The 23,401-nt window shown below is 53.8% G+C and overlaps 1 protein-coding gene across 2 annotated transcripts; it reads right to left on the reverse strand.

The window, feature by feature from the left end:
* Positions 1-6,984: 6,984 nt before the first annotated feature.
* Positions 6,985-23,118, reverse strand: LOC133209263 (actin-binding protein WASF3-like). Of its 2 annotated transcripts, XM_061347778.1 has the most exons (10): positions 22,972-23,110; positions 17,407-17,543; positions 12,975-13,133; positions 11,450-11,584; positions 11,187-11,340; positions 10,761-10,878; positions 10,410-10,585; positions 9,750-10,010; positions 8,963-9,345; positions 6,986-8,386 (listed from the first exon to the last, which is right to left on the reverse strand). In XM_061347778.1, the coding sequence occupies exons 3-10, from the start codon at positions 13,105-13,107 to the stop codon at positions 8,229-8,231; spliced, it is 1,518 nt and encodes a 505-aa protein (XP_061203762.1). In that variant the 5' UTR covers positions 13,108-13,133; positions 17,407-17,543; positions 22,972-23,110; the 3' UTR covers positions 6,986-8,228. The 2 variants fall into 2 exon arrangements, with proteins under 2 accessions (XP_061203763.1, XP_061203762.1); XM_061347779.1 differs by lacking the exon at positions 17,407-17,543 and having other exon boundaries at positions 6,985-8,386; positions 10,470-10,585; positions 22,972-23,118.
* Between the last annotated feature and the right edge of the window lie 283 nt (positions 23,119-23,401).

A 23,401-nucleotide genomic window follows, 5' to 3' on the forward strand; every position in this document is an offset into this window, starting at 1 on the left:
GGGATTAAGATGACATTGTCTGAACAAATGTAGTTACAAGCGGTGCTTCGGATCGATCCACGTTTCCTCTCTACACTGTACAGAAGAAAGCTCGTGTTGCAACCGACGTAGTCCCTACCTTTCCATCATCGTGTCACGACAGGCAGAACCCACAACACTGGGGAGAAATACACTTGTTCACACGTAGCAACTGGGTACGGTAGATAGATACAAGCAGCAACATCTACTCACCTATTGACTAAGTGCACATGGTTAAAAGATCCCATTAGACAGTGAACATCTCCGTTTTTAATGTCAACTATATAATACTGGAAACCAAGTTATGGCCTGTGGTGGGTGACCCTCCCCTGGGAGAGCTGCCCATCTCCTGTCAGCTGCTTCTATCAAATGGCAAGTCAAAGGAAATACAGGTAATGCTTCTCCTGGTATTAAAACCAAGCCTTTTGGAGGAGCATCGAGGCAGCCCCACTGATGCTGAGCATCCCAGGAAGCCAACCACAATGTGCCACCGGGATGGCGCCTCCCTGTCCTTACCCCTGCAGAGCTGGAGCCAACCTCTATAAAAAGCAGCCCCAGCCCTGGCTCCAGGCTGTGTGTGTGATTGAATTGACCACTGCCAAAAGGGGCTTTTAAAATGCTCAGCTCAAGCTGTCTGCTCACTGATGTTCTGGTTTAGGAGGGTTGGTTGCTCCAGTGCTCCGGGAGGTCTCCCTAGTTCATAGCTGCTGAGTTTGGGTTGTGCAGAGGGGGCTTGGGGTGTTTGAGGTGCTCCCAGCCCAGCCTGGGCAAGCCTTGACCCCTGGGCTGTTGGCCACAGGGCACAGGAGATGATCCTCACCTTCAATGTCCCCCAAAATAACACTCCTGCAGCGCCTGGCTTGTGCTCCTGCTCACACTGAAGGTGATGGAAACCTGGCAGTGAGATGGCTCCTGGGAGGAAAAAGGCTCTCCAGCCTTTCATGCTGTGTGCATGTCCCACAGCAAAGTGGGGACAGCGTCTGTCCCCTCCTGACATGCCCACCATGTCCTCCTGGGGACTGTCCCCATACCAAAGGTGCATCTGCACCTGGAGACGTGTGGTTGCTGGAGCCAGGTTTCCTTGGCTTGGCCAAGATCGGAGTAAACGATGCACCCAAAACTATCCCTGCGCAGCTGTGGGGTAACAACCCATGCACAAGGAAGGAGGAATCCCAGTGGATACCTCACGGTCTGGGCAGGTCCATGTTTCCACCAAGGTGAGGACAGGCTGAGCATCAGCAGTGCTTGGAAATGCTCTGCCCTCCCTCAGCCCTGTGAAGCCCTGTGTTCCTTGGCCGTGCAGTGGGGACCTCCTGGAAAGGCACTTGTGTCAGTAAGGAGCTGCCACACCATCGTGGCCCCACTGCTGTCCTGACTGAGGAGCACTGGACCTGAGCCCCATGTGTGACACAGCACAGCTGAAAGCAAAGTGCCAGCAGTGCTTCAGCATCAACCCAAACTCAAGCTGGGGTTATCCTGTTCCAGATTCCCCCCACATGAGTCAAACATCCCCAGGATGAACCAGGTCTTTCATGATGAGGAGCCATCAGCCCTGAAACACTCCTAAAAATGCATTTTGGAGAAAAAGGCTTCTTTTTTTGGTGGGGATTTTCTTTCCTTTTTCTAACTGCTCTGATCTGAGATGAAAGGCACCACAAAGAGAGGCCCCGTTTGTGGGAAACTGGCCAGAGCTAAAGGTAGACCTGAAACATCTCAGTATAAAAATGACTTTGGTGGTGTTTGATGCTTGTAATAGTAGGATTTTTGGAGATCTGTCAGGACTGTGCCAAAGATGTGCCAGTGGGACATCAGCGGCTCCTCCACCTGCATCACAGTAACACCATCAGGCCCAAAGTCCACTTTGTTTCTAATAAGATTCTTATGGTTGATTTTCTCATGGCAAGAAGATGCTTTTTATGGAGTAAGTGTTCCCAGCTGAGGCACCAGGGATGCACAAGCATTGGTAATAGGTGAAAATCAATGGGATTTGAAACACTTGAGCTGGGGTGGGTGCTTCAGGGACAAAAGTACCTTCCATGGCCAGAAGAGACTTATTTCCTTCTTGCATTTGTGGGCTGATGTGATGTTTCCTCTGGTTTTAAATGCTGGTGTCTTAAGAGCTGCTTTTCAGAAGTGCTTATGATGATAACTGCTCCATTTCTTGGTGGCTACCTGGGAGGAGAGGCTGGGTCTGACTTTCCCTCAAGGTCCAGTGGAAGGAGACAGAACAGATTGTTCCTTCTGGACATCACATGTAAGCTGGTTGGTTGGTTGGTTTAGTTTGGGGGGTGGGTTGTTGGGTTTGGATTCCTCAGCTGAGCTACCCCAAATCAAGGGGTGACTTAAATCATTCACCTTAATGTACCAGCATAGTTTATATGCTGCGATCTGTGGGCCATGAATGGTCTGGAGGAGCAGGCTGCTGGAACTGCTGTGTTCTAGCTGTTGTAACACAGCAATATCAGCTGCACAGCCTGGCTTTTGGCAGTTAGTTCACATCCTTCTGTCTCAGGTGTTTAATCTGCAACGTTTTTTATCACTGTTGTATTTGAGGGTCAACACCAACACCAGAAAAGGGGCAACAAAGCTAAGGGAGCACACAGCCTGGCTGCCTTGGCTGACTCCTGGATGGTGTTCTTCGGGGTCATCCTATTGTTTTCCTCCCACACTGCTTGTGGGTAGGATACTGAAGGCTTTGGGGCAAGCCCCTCACTCAAGTTCCTGACTGTGGTTTTTCCTTTCCTCCCAAGCCAAATGTAGGCCCAGTTCTTACCTGGAGAAAGTGGAGCTTGAGACAGTGGTCCTGGAAAACCTGGGGTTTGTTAAAGGAAGATCAGATTCACAAAAAACAACTCTTTGACCCCAAAGGATTGAAATCCTCCAAAACCTAGGTTTGCATGTAAGTGCCTGAAGGAGAAAAGACACTTTCTATGAGCTTAGACGCTATTGCATGAACTGCACGGGCAGCTCCAAGTGTTGGCAGGTAGATGCAATGGTGTGGCTGGGCATGTTTCCTATGGCATGCGTCGTCATCCCAGGGGAGCAGAGGAATCCTGTGTGAGGATTGGGAAAGGCGCATCCTGAGGGCATGGTGACCCATTCAGAGACAAAACCAGCATTTCTTGGCACTCCTGTACTTTGCTCAGGCACTTCTGCATGGGGGCAGTGAAGGGGTAGGGGAACCCCACTGATGCCTTCGGTGGGGGATGTGGATGTGGTGCTGGTTGTGGGGTCACCTAAGGAAAGGACAACAGTCCTCAAGGTGCTGTTGCCCAGTTGAGGGTAAATTCATGGGTGAGTGAGCATTTGAGGCTTCTAAAGTGCAGTGCAGGTTATATGGTCTTTGCTGTAAACTGTGAAATCCTCCGGACAGAGTCCTTGCCCTTTTAATCTGGAAAGTGACGTGTGAGCTGAGAAATCCTTACCCCTACATAACTACTACTACTACAGGAGAACAGGAATCACGGTGAAAGGAAGGGCTTTTGTTGCCCTTGCCAGCACCCCATGATGGGGAGTGCTTCCCACAGTCCATCCACAAGGAAACAGCCAGCCATACACCTCTGGAAAACACCCCTCAGAATACCACCTTGGTTGCTACAACCTGCATCCCTCCAAGTGGAACTTCCACTTATCATTAAAGCTGAGGTGTTAATTCGGGCTTTGTTCCCAATAAAGTCTGCAAAGCTTCCATTCAGGCCGTTGGGAGACTTGAGAAAGAGATAGGGATGGAAAAGTTACTGGGAGGAAACTCGAGGGCTCCGATTTGAATGGAACTGTCTGAGGAAGCCATGTTCAGCCTTGTGTTTGTCACCAGAGTAAAACCTTCCCAAGACAAAACAGCTGCAAAAGCAGGAGCTCTCACGGGATGAGATGACTGCTCCTCTCTAGGGCTCTATCCAGGATGGAAAGTTAGAAACTACCCAGTCCCTTCTTCCTTCAGGACACGGATAATCTAAGAGCCACCGGTGTCGGCAGCAATGCTCACTCAAAGTCAAGAAGACTCTGAGGGCGCAAAGTCAGGATGTGAACACTGCCAGACTTCCACCAGCCTTCATGAAACTTGCTCAAGACCCAGACTTCACACCTGACACAGCCTTCACAGGCATGACCAATGTACCATGGGCATGGTGGTCCCATTATGTTCCTTCTCGGCTATATCAGAGATGTCCAAGAGGTTCCTGATGGACCTTGAGGACTACAGCGCTCTAAGCAGAACCAAGCTGGCTTATTTACTCTTGTTCTACTCTGGCCCAATCTATTTGTAGGCACACAGAATATACTTCACTCCCTTGGCAATCGTATTTATTATTTTTAATCTATGCCCATCATTTGGCAAGTAGGAGAAAGCAGATAAAATGGGAAGAGAAACTCTTGGGACATCAGTTGGGCTCATTAAATGTTTGGCACTCTTGATTATCTGTTGGCAATGAAATGCCACTGCTATATTTTAATGTGGAATATGATAGCTTAATGTACAAGAGAGCCTCCTCAGCCCAATTCTGGTACACTTGAGAAAGGAGCAGTTCAATCGTCTGCGACCTGGATTGTATTTTTAATGGCTGCCAAGCTCGATAAAATATTTAAGTATTCACTTCTATATCAGCCCACATGAGGATTTGAGCCTTCCAGGTTGCGTAACACCGCCTGGCCTACTTTTGGAAGAGTCTATGGAAATAGGCACATATGTGCAGAACAGAGTACACAGCATATGGGTCAGCCAGCCTGTGTTAATTACTGTGGCACAACCAGGTCCAGCACAGCTAGGCCAGACCAACCAAAGAGTCTGTGTCCCTTGTGTTGGATTTCATAGGTCACCTGGGCAAAAAATAGATGAATGCACCTAAAATAGAGATGGTCATCCTCAAATGTGGCTGAGTCCCTCAGGCAAAGGCACTGAGGATGGTGGCTTGCCAGCAGAGCTGACCTTGCAGAAATGGCTGTATTATGAGACTGGGGCTCTGTGCCACCATGGGCTTGCCCCTCGTGGTGCTGCTAGAAGGGAGCTGGGAAGAGCAAGGTGCACCATGATCAGACTAGAAATGGTTGTCTACAGCCCACACTCACTATGCAGGTTATCTCTCCACCAGCTACACAAGACCTGACCAGTGTGCTCTGATGTAGACATCTCACTGGGGAAAGGCTACCCTGTAGATCAGCCTCAACCCTGGTATTAAGACTGCTTCAGTGGAGCTGAGGCAGTTCAGATCCCTGGAAGAGCTGGATCATGATGTCTTCAAGCAATAGGCAATGCTGGGAGGTTATGGTCCTACTCTGGAGTTGAGTGTGTGAAATGGGCTTGTGCTATCGGGCTGGGAATTTCATGAAGTGGGTTACAAACATGAGGATGTGCTGGGATGTCCAGGGATGGTGTAAGAACACAAAGCTGTGAGGAAATGGGGTGACCTTTGCTACCCGCACAGGGCAGGCTTGGGTTACATGATTGTCAAGTGCTCTGCCATGCACTGGCATCGACCCTGATAGTAGCATGGGCTGGCTGACTGCTGCCATCCCCAAGCACAGCAAAGTCACTGTGAAGTGACAGGGAAGTGGGGGGCTACAGCACATGGCACACACAAAGCAACTCGTGCATGTAAAGAAGGCACGCAGCCTCCGATGAGCACTCGGCTCCTCTCCAGTTTCCACCAGGATCAGTTCAGCTTTGTGTTACTGGGATGAATCAGCCCCTTCCCTGCCTCTATGTGCTGGTGGGACTCCTTGGCTCTGCCCAAGTCCTAGCTGGGTCCCTGCAGCCAGCTCTGCAGCCCTTCTACCACTGTGACAGGTAACAGAAGCTCCAAGAGCCCTCTGCTATTCCCTCCCTCACAAAGGGCTATTACTCTTCCTAAGTGATCCAGTTTCTCTTCACATACAAACAGTCTTGTGATTGCACCTACATTAATAACGCTCCCCAATAAATGCCACCAGGTGGCTGCTTCAGTGCTGCTCTGAATCTTTACAAGACTTTCTTGTGACCTTGCTCCAGGCCAAATCCCAGCTGCGTTCCCAAGGAAAGGCAGTCACAGGGGCTCTGTGCCTGGACAGAGGTGCCAGGCTTTGGCCAAATGCTTTTGCAGCAAGTTCCCTTGCATCTCAGAGGGTTAATATCAGAAATGAGAGGTCTAGGTGAGTGCCAAGCACCAGGAACTTCCTGGTCACCTGCAGTACACTGTCTCCATGCCTTGGTTGGTCAGTCCTGTTCCCTGTGTTTTGCAGATGAGCTGTTCTATGCATCTTATTGCTCTGCTCCTCCCTGCCTGCAGTGGGAGATCAGTGAAATGGGAGGCATGGAACCTCCCAGCAGGCTGATGTAGGAACTGGGATTGATCCCTACAGCTAATCCCACACTGTCAGGTCTTCCTCTTGCTGGGAGAGGCTGCCCTTGGCAGGTGGAGGAGGACAAGTGCCTGAGCAGCTTAAATTGTGCTGCTGAGATAGGGAATTCTGGGGTTAAATCCAAGGATTTTATTTGGAGTTCCTGCTCCAGAAATCAGCCCTGATGAAGTCAAGAGGAGCTTTCTCTAATGAAAAGGGGGGGCAAACCCGGGATACTTGGGGTATCATTCACACTTGTATTGCTCAGGGTGAATGTAAGGATTGGCCTTTGGGTCCCAGCCATATCCTCCCACCTCCTTTAGCAGTGTGGTTGCTTCTAGATAGTCAAAATACTGCTTTTAGAGCCACCACCCTCATGGCTACTGGGAGAGCCAGGAAGGTGGGCTCAGAGCCCAGCTTCTCCCCAGAAGAGATGCAACATAGAGGCTCTGTTCAACCCCACGCAGGAACTCATGGTATATGGGAACACAAGAGAGAACCTCGAGACACCAGGATGGGCAAGCCCATGGCTGGTCCTGGCCCATTTTCTGCTGCTGGGGAACCTCTCCCTGCCCTATTTCATACTGTGATATGCTCAGTATTCCCACCCCTTTGCTCTGCCTGCCTGTGCCTCCCCTCTTCATAGCTGTGTGAAAGGCTTTGAATGAATCATGCTCTGTTTGACAAGCAAAGTGGTATTTTCAGTGCCATGCTGGGGTGCCAGCTCTCTGGGGTCCCCTATCAGTGCCCAGTGGTGAGGTAAGGGATGGGGCAGGATCAGGTCAGAATTAGTGCCTGGATCTGAGCCGATCCCAGTTGTACAAGTGCAGATTCTGGGGCTGCAAAGTGCAAGTTGAGAGTTTACCTAAAAGCAGCATTTTGCCTATTTATTTTTTCCCCAAATAATACTGAAATGGTGCAGCACTAAGGCCAAGGAGAGCTGGGCTTGGGGAAGCTCCCTTGACACCTCTGCTCCCTTGCCAGCAGCCCCTTTTCCCCTGAGGACATCACACATTGCACCTTTCAAAGCCTAGACAAGTGCTGTGTTTCCCTGCCAGCTGCACAAGCCTTGCCTTCACCCTTTTCCCCCCAGAAAGTAGCCCTAAAGGATGGAAACAGGCTCAGGTCACCAATGCCTTGGTCTTCTCCAGGGAGCAACAGGACAGTGGTGACCATTCCTATACGAAATGGGGTAAAATATTGGAACAGGCTGCCCAGAGAGACGGTGGATACCCCATCCTTGGAGACACGCAAGGCAAGGCTGGATGTGGTTCTGGGCAACCTGGTCTAATTGGAGATGTCCCTGCTCACTGCAGGGGTTTGGACAAGATGAGCTTTGAGGGGCCCTTCCAACCCAAGCTATTCTATAATTGAATGATTCTATAGGGAAGGAGGCTCCTGCCCACTCGTAGCCTTTGGAGCTGCCGGATCCTGCAAATGCAGGCAGCAGAGCATCCCCAAACTGAGTGCTTGGCCACCCCTGCACACCCATGGTGGCACCAGCTGTGCAAACAGGCTTCTTTTCCAGGAGCTTCCCATTAACACATTTGATGTCTAGCTGACAAAGCACTACTGCCTCTGGGTTTCCCTTCCCTAGCAAAGCACACTCAGGGCTGGTCTCTGGTCTTGCTCCAGGTGTAAACCTTAAGTAATCCTATTTAATCCTGCCTTCAGAGCAGTCATTAAACATGAAGGTGCTGCTAACTTCGGGTCTCACTGCCTCCGAGGTGTATCCTACCAGTGCTGCTGCTGCCTGAAGGGGTTTTGACATAGTGTAAAAGCAAAGCTCCGGAATGAGCGGGGCTGCCCGCGCTTGTCGGCATCGAGGTTGGGGAAGGTGCCTGCACACCCCTGGTACGGAGCTGGGATGCTCCGTGCCCGCCCAGCCCCGGGGCCCCTCAGTCTGACCACTCGTTATCATCCAGCTCCGAGTCGTCGTCGGACTCGCTGTACTCCACCGCGATCCGGCGGGACAGGATCGTCGCCACGTCGTTGCCCACCGGCTCCTTTTTGGCCTCTTGTTCCCATTGCTCCTGGACTTTCCGGAGTTGGATTCCTGAGGTAGGAAAGGGGGAGAAGGCTTTAGGGGCAACGTGGCCAGCACCCATGGGTGCACCTGATGTGTGGCATCCCACCAGTTGAAAGTATTGGCTGAAATGAGGTGGCTGCAGCCCCCTTGCAGGAAGATGCACAGGATTATAAAGCTATATGAGATAACATGATGCATGAGATTGTAGGGCTACATAACGGAGTAAAGCTCCTCCTCTGCTTCCACTGGACCTGAAGAGCCTGAATTTTCTTGAAGGTTAAATCCACCACTCAACCTAAGATTTGCAGGAAAGGGAAATGGGAAAGACCCTGGAGCACATCTACTGCAACATGGACGGAGGCCACACACACAGAAGCTTCAGGACATCCCTGTGGAACTCCACGCCACCTCTGATGATGGGTTTCCCCTAGCTCCCTGCACTGCACTTCTTTCCCGCCCCAGGTCCTATCTGGATGCCACCATCTTCACACATTGTCTTGCACTCCACCACCACCACCGCCAGCCCTTTGCCAAGAGGTATTTTGCCACCAAGTGGCAGCACTGGGGACCTGTCCCCCCTTTCCTCCTGCTGCCCCCACTCACCCCTGCGGATGGCCGCCAGCAGGTCGCTCCGGGCATCGCTCATGGGCATCAGCGGGATCTGCGGCTTCCGAGGCTCCACGGTGGGAGCCGGTGGCGATGCCGAGTGTGCCGGTGAGGCTGCAATAGCGGGGGGCCCTGGCGGCGGTGGCGGGGGTGCCACCGGGGGTCCCATGGGGCCAGCCTGCGGCGGGGAAGCGGAGTAGGGCCCGGGGGGCACCGGAGGGGGTGAGGGTGCGTAGGATGGGGGGCCAGCAGAGCCGGGGGCCAGCGCAGGGGGAGCCGAGATGGGGCTGTCGAAGGCGGTCTGTGCCGAGGGGATGACGGGCGGGGGGGGCGGCGGGGCGGGCGGCACGAAGTACTCTGCCATGGGCACCGGCTGCGGGCTGCAACAGGAGCAAAGCCATGTCAGTGGGACAGGAATGACTGCACCCATCGCCCATCACCCATCCCGGGCACCCGACTGGCTCTGCTGTGGCTTGGTTTGCTCTGGACCCTCATGTAAGCTCTGTCCCAGGGTCATGGAGGTGGGGGGTTCTGCTTGTGGGATGGGCAGTAGGGCATGCAGTGGGAAAATGGTCCCCTCCATCCACCTTGTTGCCTTATCTGGAACGGGGTTACCCCAGAATTGCTCCTGACTGATTTGGAGGTGGGTCTCACTGGTGGGTTTGGCTGCAGAGGAGGGCTCTCCCTGCTACACCAGCCCACCAACGGGTGGTCAACCCCTCACCAAGCCCCCCTTCCCCTGGGGATCCCTCCTCCATGAGAGAAGAGCAGGCTGAAGCCCTACCCGTACTCCTTGACTAGGTGAGGTCTCGGCCCATTGAGGATGGCCTCGGGGGGCTGCGGCACATGGGGCTGCTGGAGCCGGTTGAGGCTGTTCTGCCGGCTGCCTGCTGACGGGCGGTAGACGTGCTCCTGGGGGGGGGCAGCCACCAGCACCCCCTCCTTGTGCTCCACTGGGGCCTGGTGGGACGCTGGTGCCAGGAGCTGTGCCGGGTGGTTGGGGCTCGCTGGGTACGAGTGGTCAGCCGCATCCGATGCGTAAGATCTATGGCACAGGAAAACCCAACTGTTGTATTCCTGGGAAAGGGGGTCGGGGTGGGGGGGTGTCAGCGGGATGTGGGTTTTTGGGAGTATTTTGGGGTTGAGACAGCAAAGCAAGAAATGGGCACAAAATATAGATGTGCAATAGCGGAGAGAGAGTGGAGGGGAGGAGAACACCAACAGAGTCTCCTCCCTTAGCTGCTGAATGGAAAGTGCTCCAACTTTATCCCATCACCAAGGCTGCTCCTGAGGTCCTGGTTGCAACCCTGAAGGCAGCAGCTGCCTCTGAGCTACCACGGATGTATGGTTTACCATCCCAGCCCTCCTACAGGCAACACATCCCCCCAAAGACAGAAAAGCAAAGCAGAGGCGGTGAGCTAAATGTGCAGTAGGTAAAACCTGCCTATTATCTGGGGACAGTGATCCTTCCGACGACGCCATGTGATAGGGGGATGGTGAGAACCTGTTATCGGGCCGGAACTCTTTATCATACGCCATCATGTTCCACTCCAGGCGCCGGTTGCGGGCTTTCCTCACTTTCTTCACCTCCCGGGTGGAGTCTTCCACCAGCCGCTGCTCCTGGGGGCACACACAAGCCACGGCTCCATCTCAGCCCAGCTCCTCCATGACCACCACCCAGCACTATGAGATGTGTCCCCCGCGATGGGCTCAAGCACACCGGATGCACCAGGAAGGTGATTGTCCTCCAGGTCCTGGGACATCCCCCCCTCAAGGATCCACACCTGCCCCTTACCTTCTGCCTGCGCTTCTCCTTTCTCTTATCTTCTGTTGCCTGCAACATTTTCTCCTTCCATAAGTTGAAGAAGTAGGAGGGGTCAGTGTAGAATTTGAGGCCATCCTTTTTGTCATCCCTGGTGGGTTGGGAGAGTGGGTTATCAGCCATAGGAGAACACCCCCCTTCCCTTGAGCACAGTGGGGTGGTACGAGCACAGTCATAAGCTGTTGCCCCACCACGAACATGTCCAACACAAGAGTCACTATTGGGGTACCAGTGCATCCCAACCACCCTACACCATGGGGATGGTGGCACAGCAGCTGGAGAAAATAGGCTCTCAGCCCTTGCTGAGCAGCAAATGGGGTGCAACCCTGGTGTCTCTCCTGGAAAGGACCTCCAGGACCCTCTTGGTCCCCCCAAGGAGTGATGTGTTGACCTCCCTACCTGTAGGGCGTGAGGATGTTGAGCGGTGGGGGCTTGTCGCAGCGCTGGTACATCTCCATTACCGGGTTGGGGATGGAGTTGCGAGACACGACCTGTTGGTTCTGCACTGTGGAGCTCTTGAAGGCTTTCCTCATGTTGATGTCCTGCAGTGAAACTGGGGGCGCAGGAAGAGGGAATGCAGGGGTGGCCTCAGCCCCATGAACCTGGGGCCAGTCTGGCCCTGAGCACCCAGCCACCACCCCAAAACAGCCCCAGCCCCTCACCTTCCTCCACCGTGGAGTCCAGCTGCGTCACCTTGATGACCAGCAGGTCCACCCTCTCCTGCAGTGAGTTCATCCTCATGTAGAAGCTGTTGGCTTCATTGAACAGCTCTCCGAAGATGTCCTCTGCGTGCCTGCCTGGCAGAGGGCAGTGCGCACACGTCAGGCAGCTCTCGCCCTGCCCATCCCTGCACCTCACACCTTCCCTCACTGGCTCCATGGGGCTCCCTCCCCAGCCATGGTTTTTGGGAGCTGAGCCCCATTCTCTCCCAGACCTGACAAAGTGTTGCACAAAGGGAGGTGAGCACAAACCATCCACCCTGCTCCTGCCCCCTCCTCTGTGCATGAGCATCCTTTTCAGTGACAGTGGTACCCATGGGAGGCACTAAATCATCACTTTCTGTGCCACAAAAAGCCTTTGGATCTACCAGGACAGATGCAGCCATAAAACCGCCATCACACAACATGACCTGAAGAAACCCAGTCCTGAAGGTGGAAAACCAAGAGCAGGGCAGTGCAGAGAGTGCTACAGCAGCGAGAAACTGTCATTTATTTCACTTTAGCAGTTATTTCCCTGCAGCACTCGGTGTTATGACAACTCTTCATTAGGGCTGTGCTTACCACAGGACTGAGCAGGGCACCTGGCAGAGCACTGCTGACATCTGCAGGCTACAGCACCCATCCCATCTCATCCCCTATCCCAGCACCCAGCCCAGCACCTCCAGGTTTCCTCCAAAACCATGTATCAAATGGCTCCTGGGATCAAGGCACTTCTGGAATCCTCTCAGCCTGTCACCCGACTCAAACGTTTATATCTGATTCCTTTATCCCCTGGATGAGGAGCCATGGCCTGAGCATCCATGGGTGCTGCTCATGTGAGTTCCCGTGCTTCCAGCAGCTCCCTAAAGACAGGGTTTATTTTTCTGGGAGTATTTTAGAGAAGAATCTAGTTCTGGAGGGGGGAGAAATCAGAGGGGGAGCCCTGAAAAGCCTGTGCTTCTTTCTCTATTTTAAGTCAATACTCAGCAGTGAAATAGGTTGCCCCTATTAAATCTGCACACTGGTGTGCGCAGTGCTCTCATCCTCCGCTTTTCTGCTGAAACCAGTCCCAGCATAGGAAGACAGATGAGGATTTAGACCTTTTATATAGACCTCTCTTTCACACAAAGCTCTAAGATCAAAAAGAATAGGTTGGGGTTTTTTAATCTTCACCTGACCCTCCTGTTTCAGGCCAACTCGAGAAGCAAGAGGCTCAAAGGCTTTTTTGTCCCCCACTGCACAGGTCAACTGTGGGAGGAAAATGGGTCTTAAAAATGTCATCAAGTCCCCATTTGGGCTTGACCCTGAGCATCCTCCTTTTTTAATTAGCTGGATAATTCCCACTGAATTCAGGATGGCTGCAGCCCGTATGGCTCTCACATAGCCCCATTTCTCTGTGATGGGAGCTGGACCAAGCAATTGCGGCGTCCCATCAGCATCCCACCAGCATCCCACCATCCCACACCGAGGTCGCTGTGCTGGGACTTACTGAGGCTGCCCAGCTGCTTGATGATGGCAGCCAGTGTGCTGTTGGTGACACACTCCAGCTCACTCGTCACCCCCTCGGGAAGAGCCCCCCGGCATAGGTGCCGGGGCTCGATATTCCTCTTCACCAGCGGCATGCTGCCGGCGAGCCCTCACGCCTCTCCTGGGCAAAGAGAGAACAAGAAACACTCAGCTTTTACCATTTGTCTGTTTTTATCCCCATTCCCTCTGCTCTCTGCCCAGGGCACTCATCCTGCCTGCACCGGTACACAGCAAGTGCAGCTCATGCAGTGGCATCAGGGCTTTTCCAAGCAGGGGATGCTCTGCGGGTGCAAACCAGTGAGCACACGGATGCCAGGATGGAGGTGAGGACCCTACCCTTGTGCTCCACTGCCAAGCCACCATACCCACGGAGCTTTTCCCACTTCCCTTCCTGGAGCTGTGCGCAAACCAGGAGCAAACCCCCCTGTGCTGCAGCCCTGAAAAGCCTCATCCAACCCAAACAGCAGCCAGAAGCGAGCAAGCGCTTGTAATGCCATTACTTCCAGCTCAGCGCAAAGCTCTCCAGGGTTTTATTTGTGCACACACCACACCAGGGCAAGCTGCCATGGCCAGCTCTCTGTAGCACCCTACATGCCCCCTGCTTCACCCCATCCTTGCCTGAACTGGGGATGGTTCATTTTCTATGGGGCTTGAGGAAATGTAGGGAGATGCCTGCATCCAGCAGTCCCATCTCCAGTGAGAGAACCTCTGGAAGCTGGCAACGAAGGAGGATAATGGGCGCAGTGGGGTAGGAAGGGGGTGCTGGGGAAAGGTCACCCCACTGATGTAAAGGGCAATTGGTGTGAAACAGGCTGAGAAAGGAGCACAGAAAGGGGCATTTATTAACCACGGTGGTGTCTCCTGGGGTGCTGCAGGCTGGGACTGGGACATGGACAGGCACAAAGCACACAGGCTTGCACAAGGGGGTGTTACGTGACACGAGTGCATCAGGCCTCAGATCCACCCCTAATGCAGAGACAAACTGATGGCTTCAGCATTGAAATCACCAGGAATTGGATCCGGGGCCGGTAAGGACCGGAGGGCACGAACAGTGAGATGAATCCCCCATTTCACGCCCCCATCCACCCCATCCTTCGCAAACGCCCGCTCTGCTTTGGCAGCAAAGGAAACCCAGCTCCCGAGCAGCGCCGTTAATAGCTGGGAGCAGAGCAGCCGGGCACAGCAATCCCAACCATGAACGGAGCCAGAAATCTGCAGAGTTCACATTTTTTGGCCCCGGGAGCGCTCGACAGAACAGTTTCCCATTGATGGCACCCGCCAGCGCTCCCGTCCCCCCCCCAGCACCGCCAGCTCCTTCGCAGTTTTCAAATGCAAATGCAAGCTCCCTCCATGAAAGAGTCCAAAACCTGTTCCTAAATCATTCATATCGAGCTTCCCAAAGGGCTGATTGTGCTCCCGGATCTGTATGTGCAGGGGGTGAATGGTTGGGCTCCGCTCTGCCCCAGGGCACTCAGGGCACCGTGGGAAGGACCCCAGCCCTGAACTCTCCTTAGAGCCAACCGTGTGCCCTTCCCAAAGTCACTGCACATATGTGGGGAGCTGGTGCTGTCCCTGGCTCCCAAAACACCCTAGAGGCTTCTCCCAGCCGGGTGTATTTTGGCTGGGAAAACTGTGATGGAGTTTGCAGGGGAGGCTCTGGATGCTGCTGATGGATGTTTGCTCTGGATACACACAGCTCCTCTTCGCAGGCACCCCCTTAACCCCACTTGGGCTTATAAAGAGAGGAGCAGCACTGGCAGCTTCACCCCAGGCTCCCCTCAAGATGGTTTCATGTATGACCCCACAATGTGCACTCAGAGGCTGAGCCCCAGCATGTCCCCACGGAGCAGCGGCTGCAGGGACAGGAGGGTGCAGGGCAGAGCAGTTAATGAGCTGCTTGGGCCCAGCAATTAGAAACAGGGAACAAAGAGCCATTCTCAGCATCCGCCTGGGACACGGCCACTGGCACCGGGGCTTTTTGTCCTGTGCATGGGGCCTGAGGGGAATCAGCCTCCAGCCCTCATGGGGACCACGGAGGGGAATGAAGCAAAGAAGGATCTGAGGTCTGATACTTCCCAGCAAGGACAGCCTTGAAGAGGGGCAGAGGGCGGGGATGTGGTCTGATAACAGCATTTGAAACCATGCCACGGGAGAGCATCCTGGAGAAGAAAGGTCCCTATAATCTGCCCCCCAAAAGCACTAACAAGACTCAGAGCAGAAGAAACCAAGGAGTTAGGCACACACAGTTTTAGGCCAGGGTAGCCAGGGCAGGCAACTTTTCCATTGCTGGGTTAATGGCTCATATTCCCCGGTTAATGGCTCATATTCCAAACACAGACAGAGTTTGGCCAAGAGCAATTAATGATTTCTCCCACACATGTGGCCATACCAGACCCGACCTCAGTGCTCAGCATCATGGGCCATCACTAACACACCATGTGCACCAGGCTTAGCAGCACCACTATGGCACCCCCAGTACAGCCCAGCTTGGCAGTGCTCCAGTAAAGCCACATCTGGACAGCTGCAGGACCAAATTACCATCTTCCCATAGGCACTACTAGCCCTTGATGGCCCTGAGCAGCTTCACCTGGGATCCACATCCCCACCCATGGGCCAGGCGTTTATTTAAGCTCAGCTGGGTGTACTAGCCCTGCCCTGAAGGTATCACCCCTGCAAGCAGCTCCTGCCCCAGGTAGGTCCCTCATGTGTGTGCCGGCATGGGTTTGGTGCAAGGTGTCTGCGCCCTGGGCTGGGTTCTGCTGTGAGATGCCTGCTCTGGCACCATGGGTGTGGAAAGGAGTTCCTAAAACCCTCCCTTGGGATACATGTCTATCCTTGCTGGCCATGGGTGCCTGTAGGTGGGGATGAAGCCTTCCCTTCCTGCTCTCCTCTCTGATTGCAGCTTAGGAGAGGGCTCAGGTCTTTCTTTCCTTTCTAGCTGAGGGTGCATTAGGAGATACAGCAGATGGCTCTGAGGCAATGAGGTGATTCCAGCTACAGCTGCCCAGCACAGTCCCTCTCATCCCACCCTTCTGCTGCTTTGGCATAACGGTACAAGTCCCCATGATGTTCCATCTTCAAAGCCCCACTCAGGTTTAAGTGGCTGTATGGCCTTTTCCAGCCACAGGCAGCAAGGTTAGCTTCTCTTTATCTATTTCTCATGGATAGTCCCAGTTTCTCTAGGTGCTTCCTGGGTGTGGGATTCACAGATACAACCTCAACCAACTGCAATGGTCTGAGCCTTCCCATTTCCATGCACAACTCTGGGACATTGTTGTAGTGTGAGCATCTCTTCTGCTGGGTCTGGGAACATCAGGCAGGTTCTAGTATTGCTCCTGTGGACTAAAATCCACGAGGCTTTGTTATCTCCTCAGTGGAAGTGGGGAGCAATCAGAGGGGTAATGCCAGTGTCAGGCTGCAGGAGGAGGAAGATGAGAGCTGCAAACCCAGCAGGAATTTCTTGGAGGTGGAAGGCAGGAATGGGATGAGACGGGGCCTTCCCAGGAGCTGCTGCCATGGCACAGGCACACTGTAGGGGCTCTCCCATCATTCATCTTCCCTCCCTAACTACTGAACAGGTCAATAACTCTAGATCTTGTAGTAGTGGGAATCATTGCAGGTGAAAGGCAGTGGTGAGAGCTTAGCTGTCGGACCAAGGACACAGTTCATGATGATGGTAACTGGAAAGTGCCCACTTCACATCCAACTCACTGCTGCCCAAGCAAAGATCAGCTGAGATACCCAGGCAGGGGAGATGAGACAAGGAATAAGCTTTATCTTCTGCCCTAAGAAGCTGATTTCTCCCATGGAACAAGCAGCAAATTGACCGCAGCATCCCAGACCCTGGAGCAACCCCTGCTTTCCCAAGCCATGCAGGGGGAGAGAACAGGAGGGATGGAGCTCAGTGCTGCCCTGGACCACGACTGCCAGCCCCAGGTTCCAGCAGACCAGACTAGCAGTGTGATCTGCAGAGACTGGCTTACAGGTGACCCCTACAGCTGGCTCCTTCCAGATGTCATCCTTCATCTCTGCAGACATCACATCTGGCAGCTTAAGTCCTCGGGGTCCACCAGGGGCAGGCAAGCAGCTCTTGTTTTGTCGAGGGTCCAAAAGATTCGAGTTTTGTGTCCAGCCATTGCTCCTTATATTCTTTGCAATAGCTCTTCATGTATACAACTGTCTCCTTGCCTTCACTCTGCCCCCAGACCCACTTGCCTTCTCCCACTGAGACAGAGCTGTGACTTGCAAAGCCAAGCTGGATTCCTGTGCTGGGGTCCATAGTGGCCTGAAGGATCATGCATGCTCTGGGTGGCCCTGCAGGAAGGGACAGGCTGGGTGACAACAGGCTTCTCATGCTGGCTATTCCCCATGAGAGATGTTTGGTTTGTGCCTACCTGCAGCTCAGCCTCAGTGTCCTGCTTCATACTGCATGAGAGAGCAGAGGGATGATGCTCTGCTGCCATCCTCCTTCATGGGGCCAGGGCGGGACAGAAGGCAGTTTTGGGGTTTGTTATCTACTGCTGGGCATTTCCTGCAGGAGAAACCTCGATTGGGAATGGAGCCATGGCAGTAATGAGCGGAGCTGAGCTGGGGAGGATGATCAGCCATTGAGGTATACTTTGTGCGAGGGTACTGAAGCACAGTGCACACCCACATGGATGGTGTAGGAAGCAGCAGCTGAGCTTGTATGAGATGGCCAAAAGAAACCTAATTCACCATGTGTCAGATGGCCAAGACCAGCCCTGAGCCTGGATCTGGGGAGGACATGGGTAAGGGTGCAGTGAGCACAGCCATCTAAAGACCGGGAGCTCAGCTCTGGGCCAGGCTTTGGGGACAGTCCCTTTGCTCTACCCTTGCAATCAAAGCTCTTGCCCAAACTGGGCTCCCCAGGGTGCTGCTGAGCACTGAGGAGCAGACACTGCCAGGAACTGGAGGGTTTTGCAAGGGAGCAAAAGCTTTGGTTGGATGCCAGGAGCCCAAGTAGTGCAGAAACCAAAGGGGTATGTTGAAAAACCCATTATCCTTGAACAGAAGACAAAAGAGGTTACAAATTAATATCAAACCAACAAGAAGGGCCAGATCTCACAATGCCTGTTCAGGACCACAGCCTGTGTTTCAGTGCAGGTACCCTGGCAATGGCAAGGTACAGAAGGGCTGTGGGCATAGGAGGGAGGAGACATAAGGCAGTCCTGAAATATTGAAAAGAGGGGAAAAAAGCCAACTCTGGAGTCAGGCAAAGGACAAGAGGCAGAGGTGACACTCAGCTGGGCTGGTAGGTGCCTGAAGGAGCCTGTCCTGTGGAGCCTGGCAGAGCAGATCTGGTATGAGAGGGCTGGGAAGGCTCTCTGGGCTGTGCAATGTTTCTGTGCAGACAGATGCAAGTGGTGGCTGCAAAAGCAGCATCAGCAGCCCTTTGAGCTGTTGGTTTGTGGAGCTCTGCCCCAGAGCGGGCTGGAAATCAGTGCAGGAGGGTTCAAAGAGCAACAGGACAGATCTAGAAGACGAAGTGTATGCGGAGATGAAGTACAAAGCCATCAGCGAGGAGCTGGACAATGCACTTAATGACATGACCTCCCTCTGAGCCCACAGTGGGCACCAGCACTGCAGCTCCCTGCCCACCTTCCCCTTCCCCAGCTCAGCCACTTGCCTGCCTGGCCGTCCCACTGCTCTCCCTGCCTGCTCTGTCCTCCTCTGTCCTTCCTAGCCCATGCCTGTCCATCAGCTCCTTTGGGTCAGCGTGTTCCTGCAATACCCCTTAGTGGGGAGACAGATTTATTCACTGAAAGGGTGGTCAGGCATTGGAACAGGCTGCCCAGCAAAGTGGTGGAATCACCATCCCTGGAAGTGATCAAAACCCATGTGGATGAGGCCCTCAGTGATAACTGTTTAGTCTTGGTAGTTCTGTGGCAATGGTTGGACTTGAAGATCTTAAAGGTCTTTTCCAACCTAGCTGATTCTGTGATCTGCAGGGTCACCAGCAGCAACCTCTGCCTCATGGGAACTGAAATTCCTGCTTCTCATCCTCAGGTGCTTGGCTGCTGTGGACCACGAGCAGCCTCAGGAGGGAAAGCAGAGTCTGTAGCCTAAAGGGGGTGAAGCTTTGATGCCTCAGGAAAAAACAACCAGCAGGAACTGTGCAGGTGGCTCTTTGCAATGCGGAGAAACCTCCTTGCTAGAGCTGGACCAGATCTGCTGATTTACTTCACTCAAAATGGAGAGTGATCTGCACCACAAGGACTCGTTGCTCTAATTTATGAAATGCATCTGTGACCACCTTTTAATCTGTTGCTAGTCCAAACGACTGAATGCTACCAGCGTGACAAATGTCCCTGCTTTGTGCGAAGCCGGTCATCACTCCAGAGCTATTGTCCAAAGGTGAAATGCATTAAAACTGGTTGGATCTCCAGCATTCCCCTTGCTTAAAATAAACCAGAGGGCAGATCTCCAGTGGGAGTAAATTCTCACTGTGCTGAGGCTGATGGGCCTGGGAGAAGCAACATCACCTCCTGGACCTCTCCGCACCCAGATGTCCACCTTGACACATGGTCTGGGGCCATGGAAAGCATCCCAGCCCCATCCCAAGTGAGAAGGATTAGTATGTCTTATGTCAAAGCATTGGATGGCAAAATGCCTTTGGGACTGAAAAGCCCCAAAATGTGGGATGCTGTTTCTGGTCCCCCATCTGCAGGGTAAGCTGGGGCACAGTTGAGAGGTCTCAGCCCTGATCCTGGTGGCACAGAGAAATATTTGCTGTTTGCCAAGAACAGATTGGGGCTGAGCTGCAGCAGCAGGGGAAGGGTCAGGCCCTCCATCCAAAGGGAGGAGGGAGCTGGGTCTCCGGTTGGCCCTGGGGCAGAGCTGCATCACTCCCTGGGCTGGGATTGCACCAGTGACCCATGTCCCATAGGAAGGCACACCACCCACCCGCAGCAGCACCTCTCCTCCAGTCCATCTGCAGCTCTCCTCCCCTGCTAACTCAGCTAAAGGCAGCTCTACCACAACTAACAACTGCCAGGAGGCTTCAGCGAGCAAACACTTCACAGCAAAGTGCAACAGAACGTTAAAGCACAGCTAAAAATATTCCTAAAGAGCTTTATTAGTAAATGCCACAGTAGTTTTTTCCCCCCCTCCCTTTCTACTGCAGAAGGCTTCAGCTCTAGGAACAGCACTCGACTAAATTGCCTCTAAATCACAAACGCTTCTGAAGGCTGGGCTCTGCAACACCAACCTTCAACAGAAGCCTGCTTAGGAGGATGCCATAAATGCAACGGCCTCGTTACCTTGGGGTTAGTATAAAAAGCTCATCCTGCTGCCGGTTGGGTTTAAAGCAAGCAGGCTCCTTGCACTGTTTTTTATCTAAATGATGCTTCTTTACAGGTTTGTGGGTAGCAAACAGTGTGATTTGGCACATGGGCTTTCAGATACTTGTTTTCCTTAGGTTTTAGTTGATGTGTGGTTTCATTTCTCAGTGGTGCTCGTGGAGCCAAGGGCTACTTCACCAGGTCCTTCCCATCCCATAGAAGCTGCTGCCAGCTCCAGCACCAGAGCCACCTTTTGGCTCTGTCTCTGCTTTGGATACAAACAAAATCCATGCAAATGCAATGCCCCAGTATGTTGAAGGGAGAAATGGGGAGAAAGGGGTGGAAAAAACTATGTGTGATCCTCCTCCATCATCCTTTGGTGGCTCTGTGTGTGGCTCCTGTGCTGAGGCTGCCTGGGAGCAGCAGTGCCTGTCTCGACCTCCAGAGGAGGAGTCAGGGATGGGGTGGTGGGAACAGCGGCACTGATCCCGGCTGTGTTTTGGCTGGAAGATATCCCTGCTGACCAGGGAATCATGTGTCGTTTTTCATGACTCTCTATCACCAAAGGAAAACCCTCAATGACATTTCTCTCCCTTTTGTGCTCAGCTCATTAACAGAAGGACCCCTCTTGCTCGCTGGCGGTTTGTGTGACCAGGATGCTGCTGAACAAACCACCCTTATTCTGCCCAGTATAGAAGGAGCTTTGATAAACCCAGGAAACCCTCAGCAAGTAGTGAGGGTTCTTCTGGAAAGCCAGCTCTCACTGCCTTCGGGAACAGCCGCAGGACTGGCATCTCCAGCCAGAGAGCTGGCATCTCCAGCCAGCTCAAGTGTGATTCCCTTAGGGCTGTGCCATGCGCTCGGGTGGTCCCTTCCCAGAGGGTGCCTTTTGGGATGAGCAGCTCTGCAAAAAAGGGAAGCATTCCTGCCTGTTTTATTTTAACACTTTGGGCTCGAGGGCTGTTATTCGTAACTTGTCAAGATCTTGGCATCCGCAGCTGATTTGTCATCCACCATAAAATGGAGGATGAGCATCTTTGGTTCAGAAGTGGGCCAAGGGAGATGATAGCTCAAAGCAAAATATGCTTCATCTGGAGTTTTCTTCGTGGGCTTCAGCTCCTTGGGGAAGGAGCGGACATTTGGGGTCTAAGTTGCATCACAGGCATCATGTGTGAGAGCCCTTAGCGTGCTCTGCGTCTGTGACAGAAGAGCACGGTGCACATTAACCTCCTAGCTGCCAGATGAAGTTTTGCCTGGCTGATGCCCTCTTCAACCTCTCCTCAGTGCCAAGCTGTTCAACCTGTCATGGGGATGCTACTGAGATACACAAATGCTGTCATTATATGTATATATTTTAATGAATCTAGCAACCTCTCTAAAACCCAGGCAATGAGATGCAGCAACTGAGGGGTGTGCCTTGGCATGCTGAAGTTTGGAGATGAATTATTAATTCTGCCATTGCTGATCTGCCCATAGCTCTGTGCTCCCTCCCTTCGGCTCGTGTCCGGCACTGTATCCGGCCCCTGGCTGCTCTCTGCCAGGCAGCCGCAGACAAAGCAGCCACAAACTACACTAAAAAGCATCTTAATCCATAGGTATTTTATCGTGCTGACACCACCACGAGGCAGCAAGAACTCGAGTTTGAAGCCATAGAATTAAAGCTCGCTGCAAGTAGCTGAATCATGGAGGATGGAGGCCCCAGATCTGTGTTCTTTGGGGGGTGTGTGCCTGCCTGCAACCTGCCTGTTTGGCTGCTGGAGGGGCTCCAAACCCCAGGGAGGGCCCTAGGTTAGGGACTTCCATGCATGGCAGTTGCCATCAGGCTTCTGCCCTGCTTGGCCTTGTCCCCTCTGCTTCCCCAGGCTCACACCATGCTGCAGCCCCTCCGTGCCCCCCACATTCCCCAGCCAGGGGGTGATGCACCTTACCCTATGCTGGCTATAGGTGCCTCTCGCTGAACACCAGCTTATCTTCCACAATGATGTAAAACCGAAAAGCAATGGTGGATCCTCCCTCCCCACGATGCAAGGAGGTAAAGTGATGTGCCACCCCCAATGCAAGGGTGCAAAGGAGGCAGGTACCCCACTCTCCATGCAGGAATGCAAAGTGAAAGCAATCCCCCACACATGCAAAGGTCCAAAGAGGCCCAGAGACCCATAATGTAAATGTGCTAAGTAATCTGGGGGCTCCCCTGCATGAAAAGGTGCAAAGCAGCCTGACTCTCTCCATTCCATGCAAAGGATCATCCTTCCCCCCCCCGGTGGGTAGGTGTGAAGTGACAGGCACTCTCCCCTCACGGATGCAAAGAAGCTTGGACAGCCCCCTCCTAATGCGAGGCTACAAAGCGACATACACACACACACACCCCCCATGCACGATGCAAAGCTATGAGGGACACCCCTGCTACCCAGGGATGCAAAGCGGCCCGGACCCCCCATGCGGGGATGCAGAGCGGTGGAGAACCCCCCATCCATTAAAGGATGCAGAGCTCTGAGGGATCCCCTCCATGCACGGATGCCCCCTTCCCAAAAAGGATGCAAAGCCAAGGGGGACCCCAATAAAGAGGCTGCCAAGCGATGATACCCCTCTTGCAACTCACAGATGGGGGTATCCCCTCTTTCCCCGTGCCGCGTCATTCCCGCATCCCTCCCCGCTCACCTCCGCCGGCTTCGGGGGTTCGGAGGGGGGGGGTCTCTCCCTCCGCGGCTGCCCCCGGGGCTGCGCAGGGCTGCGGCGGCAGCCGCGTTCCCGCTGCGCGCCCCTCCGCGCCGCTCCGCAGTGCGCGCACGGCGCATGTGCCCGCTCCGCCGCCTCCGCCCCGCTCCGCCCCGCTCCGCTTCCCACGGCCGAGCCCCGGGGCCGTTCCGGTCCCAGCGCCCCGGGCCGGGCCGTGCGGACCCCGCTGCCTGCCCTGTGCCACCCGCCGCGCCCCGGCAGCGGTTTTCCAGGCTGGCTCGGCAGCGGCGTTGGGAATGACTCGTTCAGGGGCTGCGACTGCGGGAAAACCGCTCGGCTCTGCCCGTGCCGGCTGCGGGTCCGTGGCAGGGATGCCAGCGGAGCCAGGGCGGGCTCTGGTGATCCTTTACCC

This window comes from Neopsephotus bourkii, unplaced genomic scaffold, assembly GCF_033783945.1.
Source record: "Neopsephotus bourkii isolate Nb327-2 ecotype Australia unplaced genomic scaffold, CSIRO-AGI_Nbou_v1 NB_324, whole genome shotgun sequence".
In the NCBI taxonomy this organism is placed as follows: domain Eukaryota; kingdom Metazoa; phylum Chordata; class Aves; order Psittaciformes; family Psittacidae; genus Neopsephotus; species Neopsephotus bourkii.